Source organism: Bos javanicus, chromosome 14 (assembly GCF_032452875.1).
Source record: "Bos javanicus breed banteng chromosome 14, ARS-OSU_banteng_1.0, whole genome shotgun sequence".
NCBI classification, from domain to species: Eukaryota; Metazoa; Chordata; class Mammalia; order Artiodactyla; family Bovidae; genus Bos; species Bos javanicus.
In genome coordinates, this window is record NC_083881.1 from 57,990,196 (window position 1) to 58,010,947 (window position 20,752).

Consider the following 20,752-nt stretch of genomic DNA (forward strand, 5'->3'; position numbering starts at 1 on the left):
TGGGAAAGTGAACTGTAATTAGGATTTCTTTCCCCACTCCATGCTCAAAATCTAAGAGATTTATATATTAATCTACAGTGAAATACACGTGAATATATTTAACTTATTAACTACCACACCCAAACCAACTACTAGTAGTAGTTAGTACTACTAGTAGTTAACTACTAACTACTACTAACACACTACTACTAGTATACAATGTAGAAGGTTTATTTTATGGATTGTTTCATGTAGACAAAATTTGACTAGGTAGCATCACAGTCCTTTATAAAAAAATGCTGTATGAAATATAACATGTTTGCTAACATCAAAGATAACATCTAAAATCTAACTGTGTTGCAGTTTACAGAAAAAATGGTAGTTTCAACTCTCCCAATCAGTTTAACTCAAACATTACATCCTAACAGCAATGCTGGAAAAATTTCTTCTTGGCAAAGGTAGCATATACCCAAGCTATACAGTCTGTATCACAACAAAGAAGTGGAAGAGCAAGAAAAAGATATGAAGCACATTTTAAAACCTAAGACAATAAGAAAAATAAGCTCCGGAAACAGAAAATTACATTTTTAAAAGCATATCTAATTGTATTCTCAGGCAAGTCTACTTCAGTCTTTCTAAATAACCCTGAACTGAAAGTTTTTGCCCCTCCTCTACAGTACTACTTTAGAGTCGGTACTGTAGCAGTTATCTGTGACTAAAACTTAATGACTTTCCTACATTCTAAATTACTAAGGGAAATTGTGTATCTTCTATAGTTGCCTAGACTATTCTGTTGCTCATTGCTGAACCTGAAAGCCATGTATAACAGATAAACATTATAAAAAGCCCACGAAAACAGACAAGTTTCCTCAGACTCACACAACAGCTACCGCTTTTTCAGATCATGACATAATTACCAAAACAGTAACCATAATACAGTGAACTCTGGTCGTGCTATAATATGTGCTGAATACTCCTGAGCTATGACAAATTCCTCTTGTGATCAAACAGTTATTTGCAGAGGTTCTGGCCACAAAATGCAGTTAAACCAATTGACCCACAAGACTTCTAAACTAGGTTTTTAAAAAGGTTTTTGTTCCAGCCAACTAAAAGGAATCAGTCATCTCTATAAAGAGCAAAGTAAACTTGGTGAAAGCAATGAGAGACATGAGAATTAAAAAACCAAAAAGAAACTGAACAGATTTTCTCATTCTGGCCATTATTAGATTGACTTTCGCAAAGCAAAGAACATACAATATGATAGCTGACTCTCTACTTACAAAGAAACATGAAGTGGTTATGACTCAACCTCTGGGGAATTGGATGGAACTAGGTTTTCCTCCTCCTTTATCTATTTTTCTCAATGGGAACAATAAGACAAAGGAAATAATAAGAGTACATAAAAGAATGAAAACAATAAGAGTACATACCAAATAGGGTTTCTGTGTAAATAAAAAGAAATGCACATAAAGGACTGAATATAGTGCCCACCACAGAGTAAATAGGGATTAACACTACTTTTACTTGATGATTTTCATCATTTACCCAAGGACTAGAGAATAAGGCTGAAGAGTATCCATATTTATGTTTGGTTTTTATTTTTGATATTAAAACATTTCGGTTTTCAATCTTCCCGACCCAGGAATTGAACCGAGGTATCCCGTATTGCAAGCGGATTCTATACCAACTGAGTTATCAGGGAAGCCCAGTTTCCCTACTCTTAAATTTAAATTTAAAAATATTAAAGATTGTTCAATTAAGAACAGCATTTTCAATAAATATGAAAGAAAAATTGGGTACTAAAAGTAAAAAACTAAAAATCACAGCTTCCTTTTCTAAGTCACAAACAGAACTTTCTACAAAATATTTAAAGATCAGTTATATTTTTCTTCTGTTTTCCTATGGCATTCAGTCTACAGGAGTTTTCTATACAAGAGTTTTCAAATTATATGACTTAACTATTCCTTTCCATTCTTTCTATTCTTCCACTCAGCGCTTATCTTACACTTAAAGCTCTTCTTTTTACCATATAAAACACACTTCCTGGAGGACAGTAAAGTTGAATTTGCTCATAAAGGGATCAGTTATAATCTATGTACCAACATCACCTAGAACAGGAACTGACAGAGAGGGAGCCATAAATTGCCATTATAAACTTATTATATCTGGTACTGTCACAGTTTCTTTAATATCACAAATCTACTTTTCTAATTTTTTTTTAAAACTATATTCCTTTCTTGGACTTGCAAACTCACCACCTCCTTTCCCTTAAATATTTACTCATGCTGTGACGAATGGAGATATACAACAGTGTCAAAAGTGCAGGTAAACTAATAAAGAAGAAAGACTTGAAATCAAATGACGATGATCTCGGATGGCCTTGGCCTGAAGCAGTATTTTGGTTCCCTGGCCAGAGACTGAAGTCACGTTGTGGCAGTGATAACGCAGAATCCTAGCCACTGGACCACCAGGCACAGTGGCCAGCGACAAGGCCCTTGACTCATGGGCTCTATATAAACGAATTCCGAAAGAGAGACAAAATGTAGTGAAACAAGTACAGTGTTTATTAGGAGGAAAAAGGGTATGTTATGAATAGACTCACATCAGTGAACTCAGAGAGCACATCTCGCGTTCATGGTAGTTTGAACAGTCGTAAGGGGCATTCTCTTCTGGGCTTCCTTTGGCCAATCACCTTGCTTTGCCTGGTTCTGAAACTGTATCTGGCTTATCCCACAGATTTTCCATGTGTGTTCACACATCTCTTAGACAAGATGGATTCTTGCAAAGAGGCCTATGGGTAGATTGATGTCACCTACTATGGAGAGACACCCCCACCCCTTTTGACCTTCGAGGAGCCTTTCTGTGCACGTGTAGTCAGGAAGGTCTCTGACTTTGAGAATGAGGAATATATGGTTTATTAGCTTTATTCTGGGCAAGGCTCAGATACTCCTTCTTCCTGCTCTTGTCTTCATTTTGGAGTATCTGCCCATAAAGAACAAACTCCAGCTGCTCAGCCTTAGGCCCATCTATCTCCTCCAGCAACTAAAGAAATATACTTTCCCCTATCAAAATGAATAAAGAGATACAGATTCCTAGTATATATAGTGGATCTGAAATTAGTCTCAAATTAACTTTTAACCCCTTAGTAAATCATAATCCATGTACAGAAAGTATTGTTTTATTCAAAAGATTAAACCTAAGTAGAAAATGGACAGATTGCTACAAAATGTCCTGTATCATACTCCCAAGTATTAAAGTACACAGTTGAGGAAATCAGTTCAGTTCAGTTCAGTTCAGTCACTCAGTCGTGTCCAACTCTTTGCGACCCCATGAATCGCAGCACGCCAGGCCTCCCTGTCCAACACCAAGTCCTGGAGTTCACTCAAACTCACATCCATCGAGTCAGTGATGCCATCCAGCCATCTCATCTTCTGTCGTCCACTTTTCCTCCTGCCTCCAATCCCTCCCAGCATCAGAGTCTTTTCCAATGACTCAACCCTTCACATGAGGTGGCCAAAGTACTGGAGTTTCAGCTTTAGCATCATTTCTTCCAAAGAACACCCAGGACTGATCTCCTTTAGAATGGACTGGTTGGATCTCCTTGGAGTCCAAGGGACTCTCAACAGTCTTCTCCAACACCATAGTTCAAAAGCATCAATTCTTCGGCACTCAGCTTTCTTCACAGTCCAACTCTCACATCCATACATGACCACTGGAAAAACCATAGCCTTGACTAGACGGACCTTTGTTGGCAAAGTAATGTCTCTGCTTTTGAATATGCTATCTAGGTTGGTCATAACTTCCCTTCCAAGGAGTAAGCGTCTTTTAATTTCATGGCTGCAATCACCATCTGCAGTGATTTTGGAGCCCAGAAAAATAAAGTCTGACACTTTCCACTGTTTCCCCATCTATTTCCCGTGAAGTGATGGGACAAGATGCCATGATCTTTGTTTTCTGAATATTGAGCTTTAAGCCAACTTTTTCACTCTCCTCCCTCACTTTCATCAAGAGGCTTCTTAGTTCCTCTTCACTTTCTGCCATAATAGTGGTGTCATCTGCATATCTGAGGTTATTGATATTTCTCCCGGCAATCTTGATTCCAGCTTGTGCTTCTTCCAGCCCAGCGTTTCTCATGATGTACTCTCCATAGAATTCAAGTAAGCAGGGTGACAATATATAGCCTTGACGTACTCCTTTTCCTACTTGGAACCAGTCTGTTGTTCCATGTCCAGTTTTAACTGTTGCTTCCTGACCTGCATATAGGTTTCTCAACAGGCAGGGTAGTCTGATATTCCCATCTCGTGAAGAATTTTCCAGTTTATTGTGATCCACACAGTCAAAGGCTTTGGCATAGTCAATAAAGCAGAAATAGATGTTTTTCTGGAACTCTCTTGCTTTTTCCATGATCCAGTGGATGTTGGCAATTTGATCTCTGGTTCCTCTGCCTTTTCTGAAACCAGCTTGAACATCTGGAAGTTCACGGTTCATGTACTGTTGACGCCTGGCTTGGATAATTTTGAGCATTACTTTACTAGCATGTGAGATGAGTGTAATTGTGCGGTAGTTTGAGCATTCTTTAGCAATGCCTTTCTTTGGGATTGGAATGAAAACTGACCTTTTCCAGTCCTGTGGCCACTGCTGAGTTTTCCAAATTTGCTGGCATATTGAGTGCATCACTTTCACAGCATCATCTTTCAGGATTTGAAATAGCTCCACTGGAATTCCATCACCTCCACTAACTTTGTTTGTAGTGATGCTTTCTAAGGCCCACTTGACTTCACATTCCAGGATGTCTGGCTCTAGGTGAGTGGTCACACCATTGTGATTATCTGGGTCGTGAAGATCTTTTTTGTATAGTTCTTCTGTGTATTCTTGCCACCTCTTCTTAATATCTTCTGCTTCTGTTAGGTCCATACCATTTCTGTCCTTTACTGAGCCCATCTTTGCATGAAATATTCCCTTGGTATCTCTAATTTTCTTGAAGAGATCTCTAGTTTTTCCCATTCTATTGTTTTCCTCTATTGCAAGACCTTCTAACTAAAAGTGTATTAGCCGTCTGGCTAGAAAGTCATTTCTTAAGGTGCAAAGTGGTTTGGATACACTGCTAAATCCCATATGTAGGAACTGCTTGACAAAGGACTCTCACAAAGTGTTTGCCTAAGCATTTACTTTCAACAAATTACAAACCTAAAGGCAGAATGAAATCCACTCATCTCTATTACAGTGAGACACACAGCTAAGAAGAAAAGCTGAAAAAAGAGGAAATGTATAGTTGCTGTAAATGTCGTGAATAAGAACACGTTTTCCTAGAAAGAAAGAGCAATGCTTCGGTCTAAGAGTCCTCTTGGGCTTCCCTGGTGGCTCAGACAGTAAAGAACATGCCTGCAATGTGGTAGACCCAGGTTTGATCCCTGGGTTGGGAAGATCCCTTGGAGAAGGGAATGGAAACCTACTCCAGTATTTTTGCCTGGAGAATTCCATGGACAGAGGAGCCTGGCAGGCTATAGTCCATGGGGTTGCAGAGAGTAGGAAGGACACAACTGAGTGTCTTTTGCTTGGCTTCAACAGTTCTCTTTCTTGAATTTCCCCTTTGGATTATCTGTAAACAAATCTCCCTTCCCCCAACTGCCTTGCAGACTAACAGAGATATCTGTGAATGTGGAATTTTCATTTCTCATTTACTCCTTCTTTTATTCCTTAGTAAAGGGAGATAATGTAGAAAGAAAAATGTTACTACCAATGCTATTTATATTTACTTTGATATCCAAAAATATTTTTTAAAAGGAGGAAATTAAAGTTGAGCTGTTGTAGCTAACAAAAAAGGGAATATAATAGCATCCTGTAACTACCTAAAACTCTGTTCTACATTTCATAATATATGACAAAGTCTTTATTACAAAATAAGACTTGGATTATGTTAAAACTTTGCTTCTTTTTGCCTTAAATTACAACTACTGTTTTCAATAGTTGTAATTTAAATCTTTAGTCAGGCTAATAAAATTGAAAAAAGAGAACATACAAATAAATTATATCATATATGGAGGCCATCACTGTTGATAATAATGGAATATTATAAACAACTCTACACTTTCAAATTTGAAAACCTAGATGAAATGGACCAATTCATTGAAAGACACAAAACACTAAATCCATACAAGAAGAAACAGATCCTCTGGAGTAGCTCTATATCTACTAAATTAATTAATTAATAATTTATAGTCTTGTAAAACATAAAGTACCAGACCTAGTTCTAGCCAACTAAAATAAATTAGCTACCAATAAACATTAAGGTAACTCTATCAAAAGCTATTCAAACTTGTTGAAAGCTACGACAGACAGGATAATAGAAAAAAGGGAAAATTAACAGACTTTCATTCTGGCCAATATGATACTGACTTCTGCAAAGGAAACATTCATACCCCATCACAGCTGAGTTTGTGCTTACAAAGGAACCCAAAGTGGCATGATCTCTGGCTCTGGAGCATCTCTAATGAATCTAGACAGATTCACTACTGAATTCAATCAAACCTTTCAGGAATAAATTATAGCAATTCTCTACAATCTCTTCCAAAAAATAAAAGCAGAGAAAATACTTTCCAACTCATTTGATGAGGGCAGCATTACACTAATAAAAAATAAAGACATACCAAGAAAGACAAACTACAGATCACTATCTCTGATGAACATACATGCAAAAACCCCTCAACAAATAAATCTAATAACATGTAAAAAAAGATTTATATACAGTGACCGAGTGGGATTTAATTGCAGGTATGTTAAAGGATAGGGGTTTCCCAGGTGGTACCAGTGGTAAAGTACCTGCCTACCAATGCAGAAGACTTAAGAGTTGTGGGTGCAATCCCTGGGTTGGGAAGATCCCATGGAGGAAGACATGGCAACCCACTCCAGTATTCTTGCCTGGAGAATCCCATGGACAGAGAGCCTGGTGGGCTATGGTCCAGAGGGTTGCAAAGAGTCAGACACGACTGAAGTGACCTAGCACAGCACACATGCAAGGGATATGCAAGATATTTCAATATGTGAAAATTAACTGATATATTCCATTACACATAAATAGATGCAGAAAAAGCATTAGTCAAAATCTCACATGCACTATAAACACTCTCAGCAACCTAGAAATAGAGAGTAACACCTGAAACTTGATAAAGAACACCTAATAAAAAAAAGTCCTACAATTAAAATACTTTTCAACTCTTACTCAATATTCTAGGAAGACCTAGCTAACACAGTAAAACAAGAAAAGGAAATAAAAGGTATACAGGTGGGAAGGATGGAATTAAACTCTAAGCACAATTCTAAAAAAATCAACAAAAACCAATGGAATTAATAAGCAATTGCAGCAGGTTAGCTGGATATAAGGTTAATATACAAAAGTCAACTGCTTTTCTATTTATCAGCAGTGAGTAATGGGAATCTGAAATGTAAAATAATACTATTTATTTTAGTACAGAAAAAATATCAGTTCTTCCCAACTTGGTTTATAGACAACACAATTCCAATTAAAATCCTATTCAGTCATTCTGTGGATATATGCAACCGATTATTTAAGGTTTATGTATAAAGATCCCAATGCCAACACAATAATGAAGGAAAAGAAGAAAACTGAAGGACTGACACTACTCAACTTCAAGACTTACTATAGTCAAGACTGGATATTGATAAAAGAACAGATCAATGGAATGGAAGATACAGACTCTAGATATAGGCAAGTACAGTCAACTGATTTTTGACAAAGAAGCAAAGATAACACAATGAAGAATGGTCTTTACCAAAGAGTGCTGCAACGACTGGACATCCACATGCAAAAAAGTTAAACTGGACAAAGTCTTCACACTTTTTCACAAAAATTAACTGAAAATGGATCTTAAACCCAAATGTAAAATGCAAAACTATAAAATAACTAGAAGATAACACAGAAAAATATCTAGGTGCCCTTGCGTTTGGATGCCTTTTTAGATAAAACACCAAAAGCAAGCTGCATTTCATTATAACTAAAAACAACTGGCCTGTGATGGACACTGTCCAGAGAATACAAAAATGATCCACAGGCTGGGAGAAAATCTTTGCCAGATTTATATCTGATACATATGTTATCCAAAATATTCGAAGAACTTAAAAACAATGAGAGAAAAAAACATGAACTAAACATCTGAGCAGACAAGACTATGAAAAGATGCTCTGTTATATGTCATCTGGGAAACGCAAATTAAAGAAACAATGGGATACTACTATAAACGTCTTCAGGATGAAAGCATTGATAACATTAAATGCTGGTGATGATGAGGAGCAGTAGGAACTCTCATTTATTATTGGTAAAGGACAAAACAGTACAGTCACTTTGGAAAACCATTTTGCAGTTTCTTTTTTTTTTTTTTTCAACAACAACAAATTTATTTTGGTGCAAACACTAAAGTTCTATTCTCTTAATAAATTTCAATCATACAATGCAGCATTATCAACTATAGTCACTGTGTTATACATTAGATATATATATCCCCCAGCCCCTAGCAAACACCATTCTTTTCTTTGTTTTTATGAGTTCAACTTTCTTTCTTTTTTTTGGCCGTGTGGCATGTGGGATCTTAGTTCCTCCACCAGGGATCAAACCTGCATCCCCTGCATTGATTGGAAGGCAGATTCATAACCACTGGACCACCAAGGAAGTCCCTATTGAAGTCCTTCTGGAGAGTAAATTTCCAGGAGAAGAATTAACGGGGAAAAGGTCATGGATATTTTTATGTTTCTGGACCCCTAAAGACAAATCATTTCCTATAAGATAGTACTAATACCTACTGTCTCCAAGAACTTATAATTGCTTTAGTTTCCCTTCAATTTTAAGAATAAATATAAAGTTAGAGAATGAAAACCTTCTTCCTGTTCCAGTTTTTATAGTTCCTACACACATCTTTCCTGGAGACCATGGTATTCATTTCTCATATGATTTAGAGTTTCTCATGAACAAGCCAGCAAAATGAATGCATGTAAAGAGAGCATACTAAACACACCATTCTTTTTTTTTTAACCCTCCTCCCTCCTCCCTCCCCATACCATCCCTCTGGGTCGTCCCAGTGCACCAGCCCCAAGCATCCAGCATCGTGCATTGAACCTGGACTGGCATCTCGTTTCATACATGACATTTCACATGCTTCAATGCCATTCTCCCAAATCTTCCCACCCTCTCCCTCTCCCACAGAGTCCATAAGCCTGTTCTATACATCAGTGTCTCTTTTTCTGTCTCGTATACAGGGTTATCGTTACCATCTTTCTAAATTCCATATATATACGTTAGTATACTGTATTGGTGTTTGTCCTTCTGGCTTACTTCATTTCGCAGTTTCTTACAAAACTAAAAATACACTTTTATAATCCAGCAATCACACTCCCTGGTATTTACCTAAATGAGCTGAAAATTTATGTCCACATAATATCTGAACACAAATGTTTATAACAATCTTTTCTTTAAGTGTCAAAACTTGGAAGTGACCAAAATGTTCTCCAGTAGGTGAACAGATTAACAAACTATGGTATGTTAAAACAATGGAATATTAAAGTGAAAGTCGCTCAGTGATGTCGACTCTTTGCGATACTATGGCCTATAGTCCATGGAATTCTCCAGGCCAGAACACTACAGTGGGTAGCCTTTCCCTTCTCCAAGGGATCTTTCCAACCCAGGGACAGAACCCAGGTCTCCCACATTGCAGGCTGATTCTTTACCAGCTGATCCACAAGGGAAGTCCAATATTAAAAGTCAGCACTAAAAAGAAATGAGCTATCAAGCCATGAAAAGACAGGGAGGAGCCCTAAATTCATCTTACTAACTGAAAGAAGCTAATACGAAAGGCTACATATGGTTTGATTCCAACCATATGATACTCTGGAAAAGGCAAAACTACAGAAAGAGTAAAAACATCAGTGGTTACCTGGTTTTCAGGTGGAGCAAAGGAGAAATGAACAGAGCACAGGTATTTTGAAGGTAATGAAAACTACACTGCATCATCCTGTAATGGCAGATACATGTCATTCCATAGAATGTGTAACACAAAGAATGAACCCCAAAGCAAACTATAGACTTTGAGTAATGATGTATAATAATATTAGTTTATACAATATAACATGTACCACATTAATACAAGATGTAAATAATAGGGGTACTGTGTTTGGAGATAAACGGGGTATATGGGAACTCTCTGTACTTTCCATTCAAGTTTTCTGTAAACTTTGCTCCAAAAAATAAAATCTGATAATTAAAGAAAAGCAGGGAAACGGTAACAAAATTCAGGGAGGTGGCTACCAACCTGGAAGTGACATGAAATGAGAAAGAGAAAGAACACACAGGATGATACTGGTTCATTGGTAACATTCTAGTTCTTAAGTTGGATAGTGAGTAAGTGAGTGAGTGGGATCAAAGAGACTCATTTTATCATTAGGTCTCACAACTTATATACTAATAAATATGCTTTTCAACTACTGAAGTCAAATAAAATATTCTACGCTGAATATATCTGTATATGTCCTTTTTTCAATTACGTTGTAACCAGAGAGCAGAAGGTTTATACAATAAGGCATATATAACCACTTGTTAAACTTCCCATGAATATGTATTATAGATAGGAAACGCAGTATGGCAGAAAGAATCCTGGGTTTAGCTGTAAAACTCCTCTGTTGTAATTTTGATTCTCTTTAACAGTCATTCCTACATATGCCTAAGGGATCAGTTCCAGAAACTGTCACTGAAACCAAAATCTATGGATGTCATTACAGAAAATGACAAAGTATTTGCATGTATCTATGCACACCCCTCTCATATACTTTAAATCAACTATATATTACCTGTGCTGTGCTATGCTACGTTGCTTCAGTCATTTCCGACTTGTTGTGACCCCATGGACTGTAGCCCACCAGGCTCTCCTGTCCATGGGTTCTCCAGGCAAGAAAACTGCAGTGGATTGCCATTTCCTTCTCCAGTATATTACTTACAATACCTAATACAGTGTAAATGCTATGTAAATAGTTGTAAATACAATATAAATGCTATGGAAATAGTTGCCAGCATGTGGCAAATTCAAGTTTCGCCTTTTGGAACTTTCTGGAATTTTTTCCTAAATACTGCTGATCTGTGGTTGGCTGAATCTGTAAATGCAGAACCATAGAAGGCAGAAGTGGCAGATAAGGAAGGCTGATTATATTAGTTGGGTGAACTTGAGCAATCAAACTTAATCTATTTCTGGTTTTTCGAATGAAAATGATCTTAGGCACTTTATGAGGAATAAATAACAGTATGTATAAGATATATATAAAGTAGAAACTGATACAATAAATGTACAAAATAAATGTCAACCCCCTTCTCCTGGTTATATTCTGACGATTTTGAGAGCAAATACAGCAAAGAATTTGAGAGCACAGCCTAGAGCCAGAACAGAATGGCTGGATTCAAACCACAGCCCCCACTTCTGGTTGCAATATGACTATCTTATGTCTCTGTTTTGTAAAATGAAGGTGAAAGTGGCAATATTCCACAGTTCGAGGATTAAATTTAAAAAACTCATGGTACATGTATAGTGTTAGTATAAGTAATTTTTTTATCCGTATTATAATCATTCTTCAGCTGAGGTCACTGGAAAGAGCTTTACATTTAAATTTGTTTTTCTTAAAATTCTAGCTGTGAGCTAATTTCTACACAGACATAAATAATTCATCATGTGTTTTCAAACATAAAAGCCTAAAATATAAAAAAGAAATTTATCTTGGCATATATGAGGGTCTAGGGAACAACAAAAAAAGGGAAATATGACAAAATCTAGTGAATAATTGACAGAGAAAAGTGATGTTTAATATTTTAAATATTAAACAAATATAAAAAATAGTTAATATTTTGTGACTTTAATGTGATTAAGCTTACACCCGTATAAAATGAGCTTATAAATCTTCATGTCAATTACAATTTATTGACAAACACAAAAAAGGCAGAGTATATGGGTATACTAAATATATAAACAGCTTTAAGTAAATTATTAAATTTACATTATACATCAGAATAAACTCTGCAACAGCCTTTAAAAATAAGACAGCAAGATGGCTGAGTAGAAAGACGCTGAGCACATGAGCACAGCAAAATCAGAATTATTCACAGAACAACTATCAGTGAAACAGACTGGAACCTACCAGAAAAGATCTTTAACAACTGAAGATATAATGAAGATGGGCAATGGGCAAGAGGGGTGGAGTCATAGTATAGTGCAGACCATACCTTTGGTAGGTGAACCAGAAACAGAAGGCTAACTATAACTGCAGAAGTTCTCTCTAAAGGAGTCTGAGTCCCACACCAGGTTCCCGAACGTGGGCGTTCTCTGCTAGAAAAACCGAGCCACCAGAATGTTTATCTCTGAAGACCAGTGGGGTTTCCTTTCAGGAGACCCAGAGAGTTGTAGGAAAAAGAAGACTTCAGCCTTAAAAGAGCACACATACTCTGAAAGACTTGGGACAGAAGCAGTAATTTGAAAGGAGCCAGAGTTAGATCTGCTTGCAGATTTTGGAGTTCTGTAGAGGCAGGGAGCAAAATAAGTTCACCTTGGGGACAGAGACACTGGCAAAAGCCATCTTTGGAACTAATAGGACTAATAGGTAGAATATACTCTAAAATATACAGAATGAAGTAAAATCTGTCCAGTTAGCTTAAGTGAGAACCATATTGATGAAGCATGCTTGACTTTATCAATCACTGTGTACAACAGTGATTCAAAAATTTTTATAGATTGTAATCCATTTATAATTATTATAAAATATCAGCTATATTCCCTGTTCTCTGTATCTGTAAAATGGTTTCTTCTTTGTCATATTAACTACTTTGTTTTACATTTTAGATTCCATATGCAAGTGATAACATACAGTATTTGTTTTTCTCTTTCACTTAAGCATAATACCCTCTAGGTTCATCCATGTTGTTGCAAATGGCAAATTTTCTTAAGCCTTTCTCCTACCCTACAGCTTCTGGGATTTCTACTCCAAAGCAAGGAAAACAGTTAGAAAATGGGGACCTGAGCTTGTCTACACACCAAAACACATTATACTATATTGTACCATCTTATAAAACTCTCAAAGACATCCTAGTGAGGTAATGAATATGCTAGGGTTGAGCTGTCTCTGTTCTCCAGGACAGCTTAGTTCAGTAATAAGTCCATATGAATTTTCTCACCTTTAAAATGCCAAGTGATACTACTGACTTTGCAACTTATTGTGAAGGTTAAATGAAGTATTATATATAAACTCTAATTATGTGCAGAGCTAAGGACCAATGAGAAGCATGCTCTCATATGACAAAATCACGTAACACCTTACTATAAGGTTGAAAATGAATCTGTGACTGTAATAAATGTGTGATGTACATTATAATGACCTACAAAGTTTAAAATATCCACATTTTGCCTATATTTGTAATGAACTATATTACAGTATTAGCAAACTAATGATAAATGTTAATTCAAACTGCAAATTAAAAATATAGGAATAGCATCATTGTTCTTGGTTTAAAAAAAAAAACTGTGTTAATTGGCTAATCTGATCAGAATTTTAACAAATCCAGTCATTTTCAGATGACTAAACCCTCTGTGGTGATGTTTCATAAACAAAAACTTGAAATCGTCAACTTAAAAATAAAAAGATTTAACAAAGTACTCTCAGCCAAATTAAAACACTACTAATAGAAATCATTTTGATATTTTTACACAATTGAGAGTGGCAAGCTGCTGGGTGCAACTTTCAAAGTCACTCTGGGGTCTAAGTATATATCCAGTCCCATTTAAATCACCTACGACTATAATACAAATAAAATGAACATTCATAAGGCAAGATATAATCCTAAACTACCAAAGAAAGAACAACTGTTATACATTTTCTAACAAATAATGCATAAATACTTACACCAAAAAATACCTAGGAGTCTTATAACAGTAAGGTTGAATAAGATTTTTCTTTGTTAGAATATTATTTAGAGTTTTGTATTAGGCAGTAATGCTTGAAACTTTTTGGATAGCTGAAAAAAGGTCTTATATGGCTAAAACAATAATCTTCATACACTAAATTATAAATGTATTTGGATTGGGATCCAATCAATAAAATAGAAATTCATTAAGAAGGGTCTACTTATTTTTAAGCAAAACAAAAATTTACTCATTTTTAAGGAAAACAAAATTCTGAGTATTTTCCTACAAAGCTTAACTTGAAAATTAAGACAGTAATAAAAATTCTATAACTTCCTGCTGATGCAAAACAGGAAAACCAAAACACTTTGACAAACCAAAATCATAGTCCCTTACTTATTTCCTTTTGAAGATATTTAGGATTAGCAGAAATAACTTGAAGGTACTTTTTCACAATCATACAATTTTGAATTCTGTAAGTATTCTTTATGTTTAAAATTTAAAATTGCATAATTCTGCAGAATGTCACCATAAAAAGACTAGTAAATACAGAAATTGAAATCATTGACTAAGATTTACCAGAGTATATTTTTGATTAATTGGTTGATGCCTTTTCCCTTTTTTCCCATACCAGAGACGAGACATTTCGTTTCCAGGACAAATTAAGTTACATCATCTCCTAAGAACTGTTTTAAAAAGCATTCTTCCTCTGTCAAAGATCCATTTCCAGCACAAGAGCCCTACTACAATGACAAAACAGTTTGCTGGAGACAACGATTTGATTGACAAGACAGAGAGCTAATCACTAAGTAGTATCCATTGCAAAGATAGTCCTGAGTGGAGACTGTTAAGTTGGGGAGGGAAGAGAGGATTTCCCATGTTTAAGTTTGGTTGCACTGTACCCAAATGTGCAAAGAAAGGACTCAAAGGTTTAAAGATACAGAGCATGTATTTCCAAACACCAGTACATTAAGAAATACACTAAAAATACCTCAGTCATAAAAAAAGGAATCAGTACAGTTTCCAGAATCCCTTCCAAAGTACACAAATGACTTCAATTAACATTTTATTATCTGTTTCTACAGTCATAAAATTGTGCCTTATTTATGTCTAAGAATCCTTATAACATTTCATCTTTTATGTATTTTTAAGCATTAAAATATCCTTTGAGGACCCTTCAAACTTTCAGAGTGACTATAAAAACGAAGCCAATCTACTACAAATAAATCTTATACAAATATTCAGTGTGACCTGAAAATTCCTCTGAGTATTACACAGCCCATTTTTAAACTGCGTTTCCTAACACTTAGTTTCTTGAAAAAGTAATTATTATCTATTATGCCTAGGTATATACTTCACTAACAAGGGGTATCCTGAATGTAACTCAATTTTTAAGATTATTATTATGACTATAAACAAAAAATATCTAAATTACCTGACTTTTAGCTAGAGGTAAATAATACACTGAATGTATCATAATGATACACTGAATATTTCTTCCATTTTAAATTAAACCTGTTCTTCCCCCTTTACCTTGCTGTGTGTACACACAAAGCTGTGCACACAAGGCCGCCCTTCACACGTACACAACCACTTTTCTAGTATACGCACTGTACCATACCCACACCCACACATCTCCTTTCTCCACATCCCAGGATGTGCATGCATAGGACACAGTACACCTCTGATGAACATCCACCCTGCCACTCACACCAGCCACACCTGTATCTTCCCAACCAGCTCTACATCACACTTACCCTAAGATCTCTCTCCCACAACCCCTCATAGACACACTATAACCATCTCTACACCATCTGTACAATACAGAGTCCTCTTACATATACAGTGAACTGTGGTCACCAACTCCCATCCCTGCACTGCCTCACACATAAAACAAACATTAAATAATTTGGTGGTAGTGGGATGCTATTTTGAAAACCTATCATTACTTCCAGTCAGAATTTCTATAACTAAAAATATGCACACCAAAACGTGGTTTAAATGAGATTTTAAAAAATATATATACACACACACACACCATGCATCAGTTCAGTTCAGTCCCTCAGTAGTGTCTGACTCTTTGTGACCCCATGGACCACAGCACGCCAAGCCTCACTGTCCATCACCAACTCCCAGAGTTTACTTGACCTCACGTCCATTGAGTCGGTGATGCCATCCAACCATCTCATCCTCTGTTGTCCCCTTCTCCTCCCACCTTCAATCTTTCCCAGCATCAGGGTCTTTTCAAATGAGTCAGTTCTTCCCATCAGGTGGCCAAAGTACTGGAGTTGCAGCTTCAGCATCAGTCCTTCCAATGAATATTCAGGACTGATTTCTTTCAGGATGGACTGGTTGGATCTCCTTGCAGTCCAAGGGACTCTCAAGAGTATTCTCCAACACCAATGTTCAAAAGCATCAATTCTTCGGCGCTCAGCTTTCTTTATAGTCCAACTACCATATTCATACATGACTACTGGAAAAACCATAGTTTTGACTAGACGGACCTTCGTTGGCAAAGTAACATCTCTGCTTTTTAATATGCTGTCTAGCTGGTTAAAATACATACGTACATACATACATACATACATATATATATATATATAAAACATATATATACACACACACCATGCATAGGATAGCCTATTTTGTCTTAGTATACATCCTCACACCTTCTTCCTAATACAGCTTTGATTTTGTTAAGGTATCTTTCGGCCATATGTTTCTGAGAAAACTGGCTTCATGTCGAGACAGGATGGGCTCTTAAAGATCTAAACCAGTGGCTCCAAAATTTTAGCTATGTCAGAATCACTTGCAACATTTGTTAAAACAGAACACTGGGCTCCAAAACCAGTTTCTGATAAGTAGACTGCAGTGGAGCCTGAGAATGGACTTTTTAATTTTATGGTGTGCCACAGCTTATGGGATTTTAGCTCCCCTACCAAGGACTGACGGAGAAGGCAATGGCACCCCACTCCAGTACTTCGCCTGGAAAATCCCATGGATGGAGGAGCCTGGTAGGCTGCAGTCCATGGGGTCGCTAAGAGTCGGACACAACTGAGCGACTTCACTTTCACTTTTCACTTTAATGCATTGGAGAAGGAAATGGCAACCCACTCCAGTGTTCTTGCCTGGAGAATCCCAGGGACAGGGGAGCCTGGTGGCTGCCGTCTATGCTGTCACACAGAGTCAGACACGACTGAAGTGACTTAGCAGCAGCAGCACCAAGGACTGAACCTGGGTCCTCAGCAGGGAGAGCACAGAATCCCAACCACTAGACCACCAGTGAATTTCCTTAACTTTTTAAACAATTCCTAGATACTACTGCTGCTGCTGGTCTGGGGACTATACTTTGAAAAACAATTAAACCACAATGAACTATCATGTCACACCAGTTAGAATGGCTATTATCAAAAAAACAAGATATAAGAAACATAGGAGAAAATATGAAGAAAACGGAGACCCCCCCTTGTGCACTATTGGTGGGATTGGATTGTATCGATAAACTGGTATAGCTACTACGAAAAACAGTATATGGAGGTTCTTAAAAAAATTAAAAATAGAACTATTATACGATCCAGCAATTCCACTCCTGGTTATTTATCTGAAGAATGAAAACTAATTTTTAAAAAAGATGTATGTACCACCATAATCACTGCAGCATTATTTATAATAACTAAGATAAGGGAAAAGATACGGGAAGGATTAAAGGCAAGAGGAGAAGTGGGTGGCAGAGGATGAGATGGCATCCATTACTCAATGGACATGAGTCTGGGCAAACTCCAGGAGACAGTGGAGGACAGAGCCGCCTGGCATGCTGCAGGTCATGGGGTCCCGAAGAGTAGACTTAAGTGACTGAACAAGGATATGGAAACAACCTAAGTGTCCATCAATGAATGGATAAAGAAAATGTGGTACACATATGCAATGGAATACTACTTAGCCAAAATAAAGACTGAAACCTCATCATTTGAGACAGTATTGGCTGGACCTTGAGTTCATTAGCTAAGTGAAACATTCAAATAAAGATAAATACCACAGACTTCATGTATATGTGGAATTTAAAACAAAGAATGAAGTTCATAGATACAAGAGAACAGACTGGTGGTTGCCACTGAGGGGATGCTGGGGTGGGCAAAATGAATGAAGGGGGCCAAATTATAAAATATAAATAGGTCATAAGAACTGTATAGTCAACATGGAGACTATGGTTAATACTGCAACACATATTTGAAAGTTGCTAAGAGAGTAGATGACATCAGCCTTATGGCAGAAAGTAAAGAAGAACTAAAGAGCCTCTTGATGAAAGTGAAAGAGGAGAGTGAAAAAGTTGGCTTAAAGCTCAACATTCAGAAAATGAAGATCATGCCATCCGGTCCCATCACTTCATGGCAAATAGATGGGGAAACAGTGGAAACAGTGGCTGACTTTATTTTTCTGGGCTCCAAAATCACTGCAGATGCTGACTGCAGCCATGAAATTAAAAGACGCTTACTCCTTGGAAGGAAAGTTATGACCAACCTAGATAGCATCTTCAAAAGCAGAGATGTTACTTTGTCTACAAAGATCCCGTCTAGTCAAGGCTATGGTTTTTCCAGTAGTCATGTATGGATGTGAGTTGGACTATAAAGAAGGCTGAGTGCTGAAGAACTGATGCTTTTGAACTGTGGTGTTGGAAAAGACTCTTGAGAGTCCCTTGGACTGCAAGGAGATCCAACCAGTCCATTCTAAAGGATATCAGTCCTGGGTGTTCTTTGGAAGGAATGATGTTGAAGCTGAAACTCCAATATTTTGGCCACCTGATGCGGAGAGCTGACTCATTTGAAAAGACCCTGATGCTGGGAAAGATTGAGGGCAGGAGGAGAGGGGGATGACAGAGGCTGAGATGGTTGGATGGCATCATCAACTCAATGGACATGGGTTTGGGTGGGCTCCGGGAGTTGGTGATGGACAGGGAGGCCTGGCATGCTGTGGTTCATGGGGTCACAAAGAGTCGGACACGACTGAGTAACTGAACTGAACTGAACTGAAGAGAGTAGATTTTAAAAATATTTTATCACAAAATTTTAAGTATGTATTAACTAGATTTACTGTGGTGACCATTTCATAATATGTGCAAATGTGAAGTCATAATGTGATACACCTGACACTAATAAGTTATATGTCATTTACACCTCAATTAAAAAAGAAAAACCAACTGGTCTAAGCTATTTTAAGTGTGATTTTTTATTTCTTGAAGCCAAATGCTTCCTAATTAATGAATGTAATACCTACCTAGCATACATAAAATGAGCTCAGTAAATCTCCTTTCTATCCCTTCTTTTTTCATATTACTCAGAAAACGTAATGCCAGGTCATTTAAATTTTGCTAGATACCCCAGAGCTTGAAGGAGATATCAATTTAGCATTACAAAAGTAAAATGACAGACTATAAAAATGAAGCACTTTTAAAAAACATATTTTAATTTTAAAATCATAAAACAGTCATTCATTATTCATCCCTTCTCACAATATAAATTAAGTAACATTTTGGATTTTTAATGGAAATTTTACAGCCTACAGCTTTTGGCTACCAGCTGAGGACGAATATTAATAAAGAAAGCAAAGCACTGTTCAAAACTTTCCAGAGATAGTTAACATCCACAGCTAATATTAGTAATAGTTAAAACAGACCATAATTACTCTTGCATGCTAAAAGCTAATATGAAAACATTTAATAGCCTAGAACCAGAGACCTACTCTACAGCACAGTACTAAACATATACTTCAAAATTTGCTAAGAAGGTTAATTTTATGTTGTGTTATTACAAAATAATAAGAGATGAGAAACTTCTGGAGATGGCCAATGTTTATGGTAAAGGTTGTGGTGATGCCTACATGGGTGTATTTGTTGTTCAGTTGTTCAGTCGTGTCCGACTCTTTGCAACCCCATGAACTGCAGCATGCCAGGCTTCCCCGTCCTTCACCATCTTCTGGAGTTTGCTCAAACTCATGTCCACTGAATGGGGGATGCCATCCAACCATCTAGTGCTCTGTCACTTCCTTCTCTTGCCCTCCATCTTACTCAGCATCAGGGTCTTTTCCAATGAGTCTGTTCTTTGCATCAGGTGGCCAAAGTATTGGAGTTTCAGCTTTAGCATCAGTCCTTCCAATGAATATTCAGGACTGACTTCCTGTAGCATTGACTGGTTTGATCTCCTTGTAGTCCAAGGGACTCTCAAGAGTCTTCCTCAGCACCACAGTTCAAAAGCATCAATTCTTCCAGGCTCAGCCTTCTTTACGGTCTCTCACATCCACACATGAATATTGGAAAAACTATAGAGCTATGACCAGACAGACCTTTGTTGGCAAAGTGATATCTCTGCTTTTTAATATGCTGTCTAGGTTTGTCATAACTTTTTTTCCAAGGAGCAAGTGTCTTTTAATTTTGTGGCTGTAATCACTGTCCACCATGATTTTGGAGTCCAAGAAAATAAAATCTGTTACTGTCTTCGCTTTTCCCCCATCTATTTGCAGTAAGTGATAGGACTGGATAATGATCTTAGTTTTTTGAATTTTGAGTTTTAAGTCAGCTTTTCACTCTCCTCTTTCACCTTCATCAAGAGGCTCTTTAGTTCCTCCTTGCTTTCTGCCATAAGGGTGATGTCATCTGCCTATCTGAGGTTATTCATATTTTTCCTAGAAATTTTGATTCCAGCTTGTGCTTCATCCAGTCCGGCATTTCGCATGCTGTACTCTGCATATAAGTGACACAAGCAGGGTGGCTATATACATTCTCCTTTTCCAATTTTGAACTAATTAGTTGTTCTATGTCTGGTTCTAAATGCTGCTTAGGGCTT

At 37.0% G+C, this 20,752-nt stretch overlaps 1 protein-coding gene across 13 annotated transcripts in view; it reads right to left on the minus strand.

The window, feature by feature from the left end:
• OXR1 (oxidation resistance 1) overlaps positions 1-20,752 on the minus strand; it is a 549,175-nt gene that overhangs the window by 10,928 nt on the left and 517,495 nt on the right. Inside the window, exon 1 of one of the 13 annotated variants that reach the window (XM_061439160.1) lies at positions 14,496-14,945. The exons of 11 other annotated variants lie outside the window; for them this stretch is intronic. In XM_061439160.1, coding sequence (XP_061295144.1) covers positions 14,496-14,561 — 66 coding nt within the window. In that variant the 5' untranslated portion in view covers positions 14,562-14,945. Of the gene's footprint in view, positions 1-14,495; positions 14,946-20,752 lie in introns of those variants that run through there. One more of the 13 variants, XM_061439161.1, reaches the window with a different exon arrangement.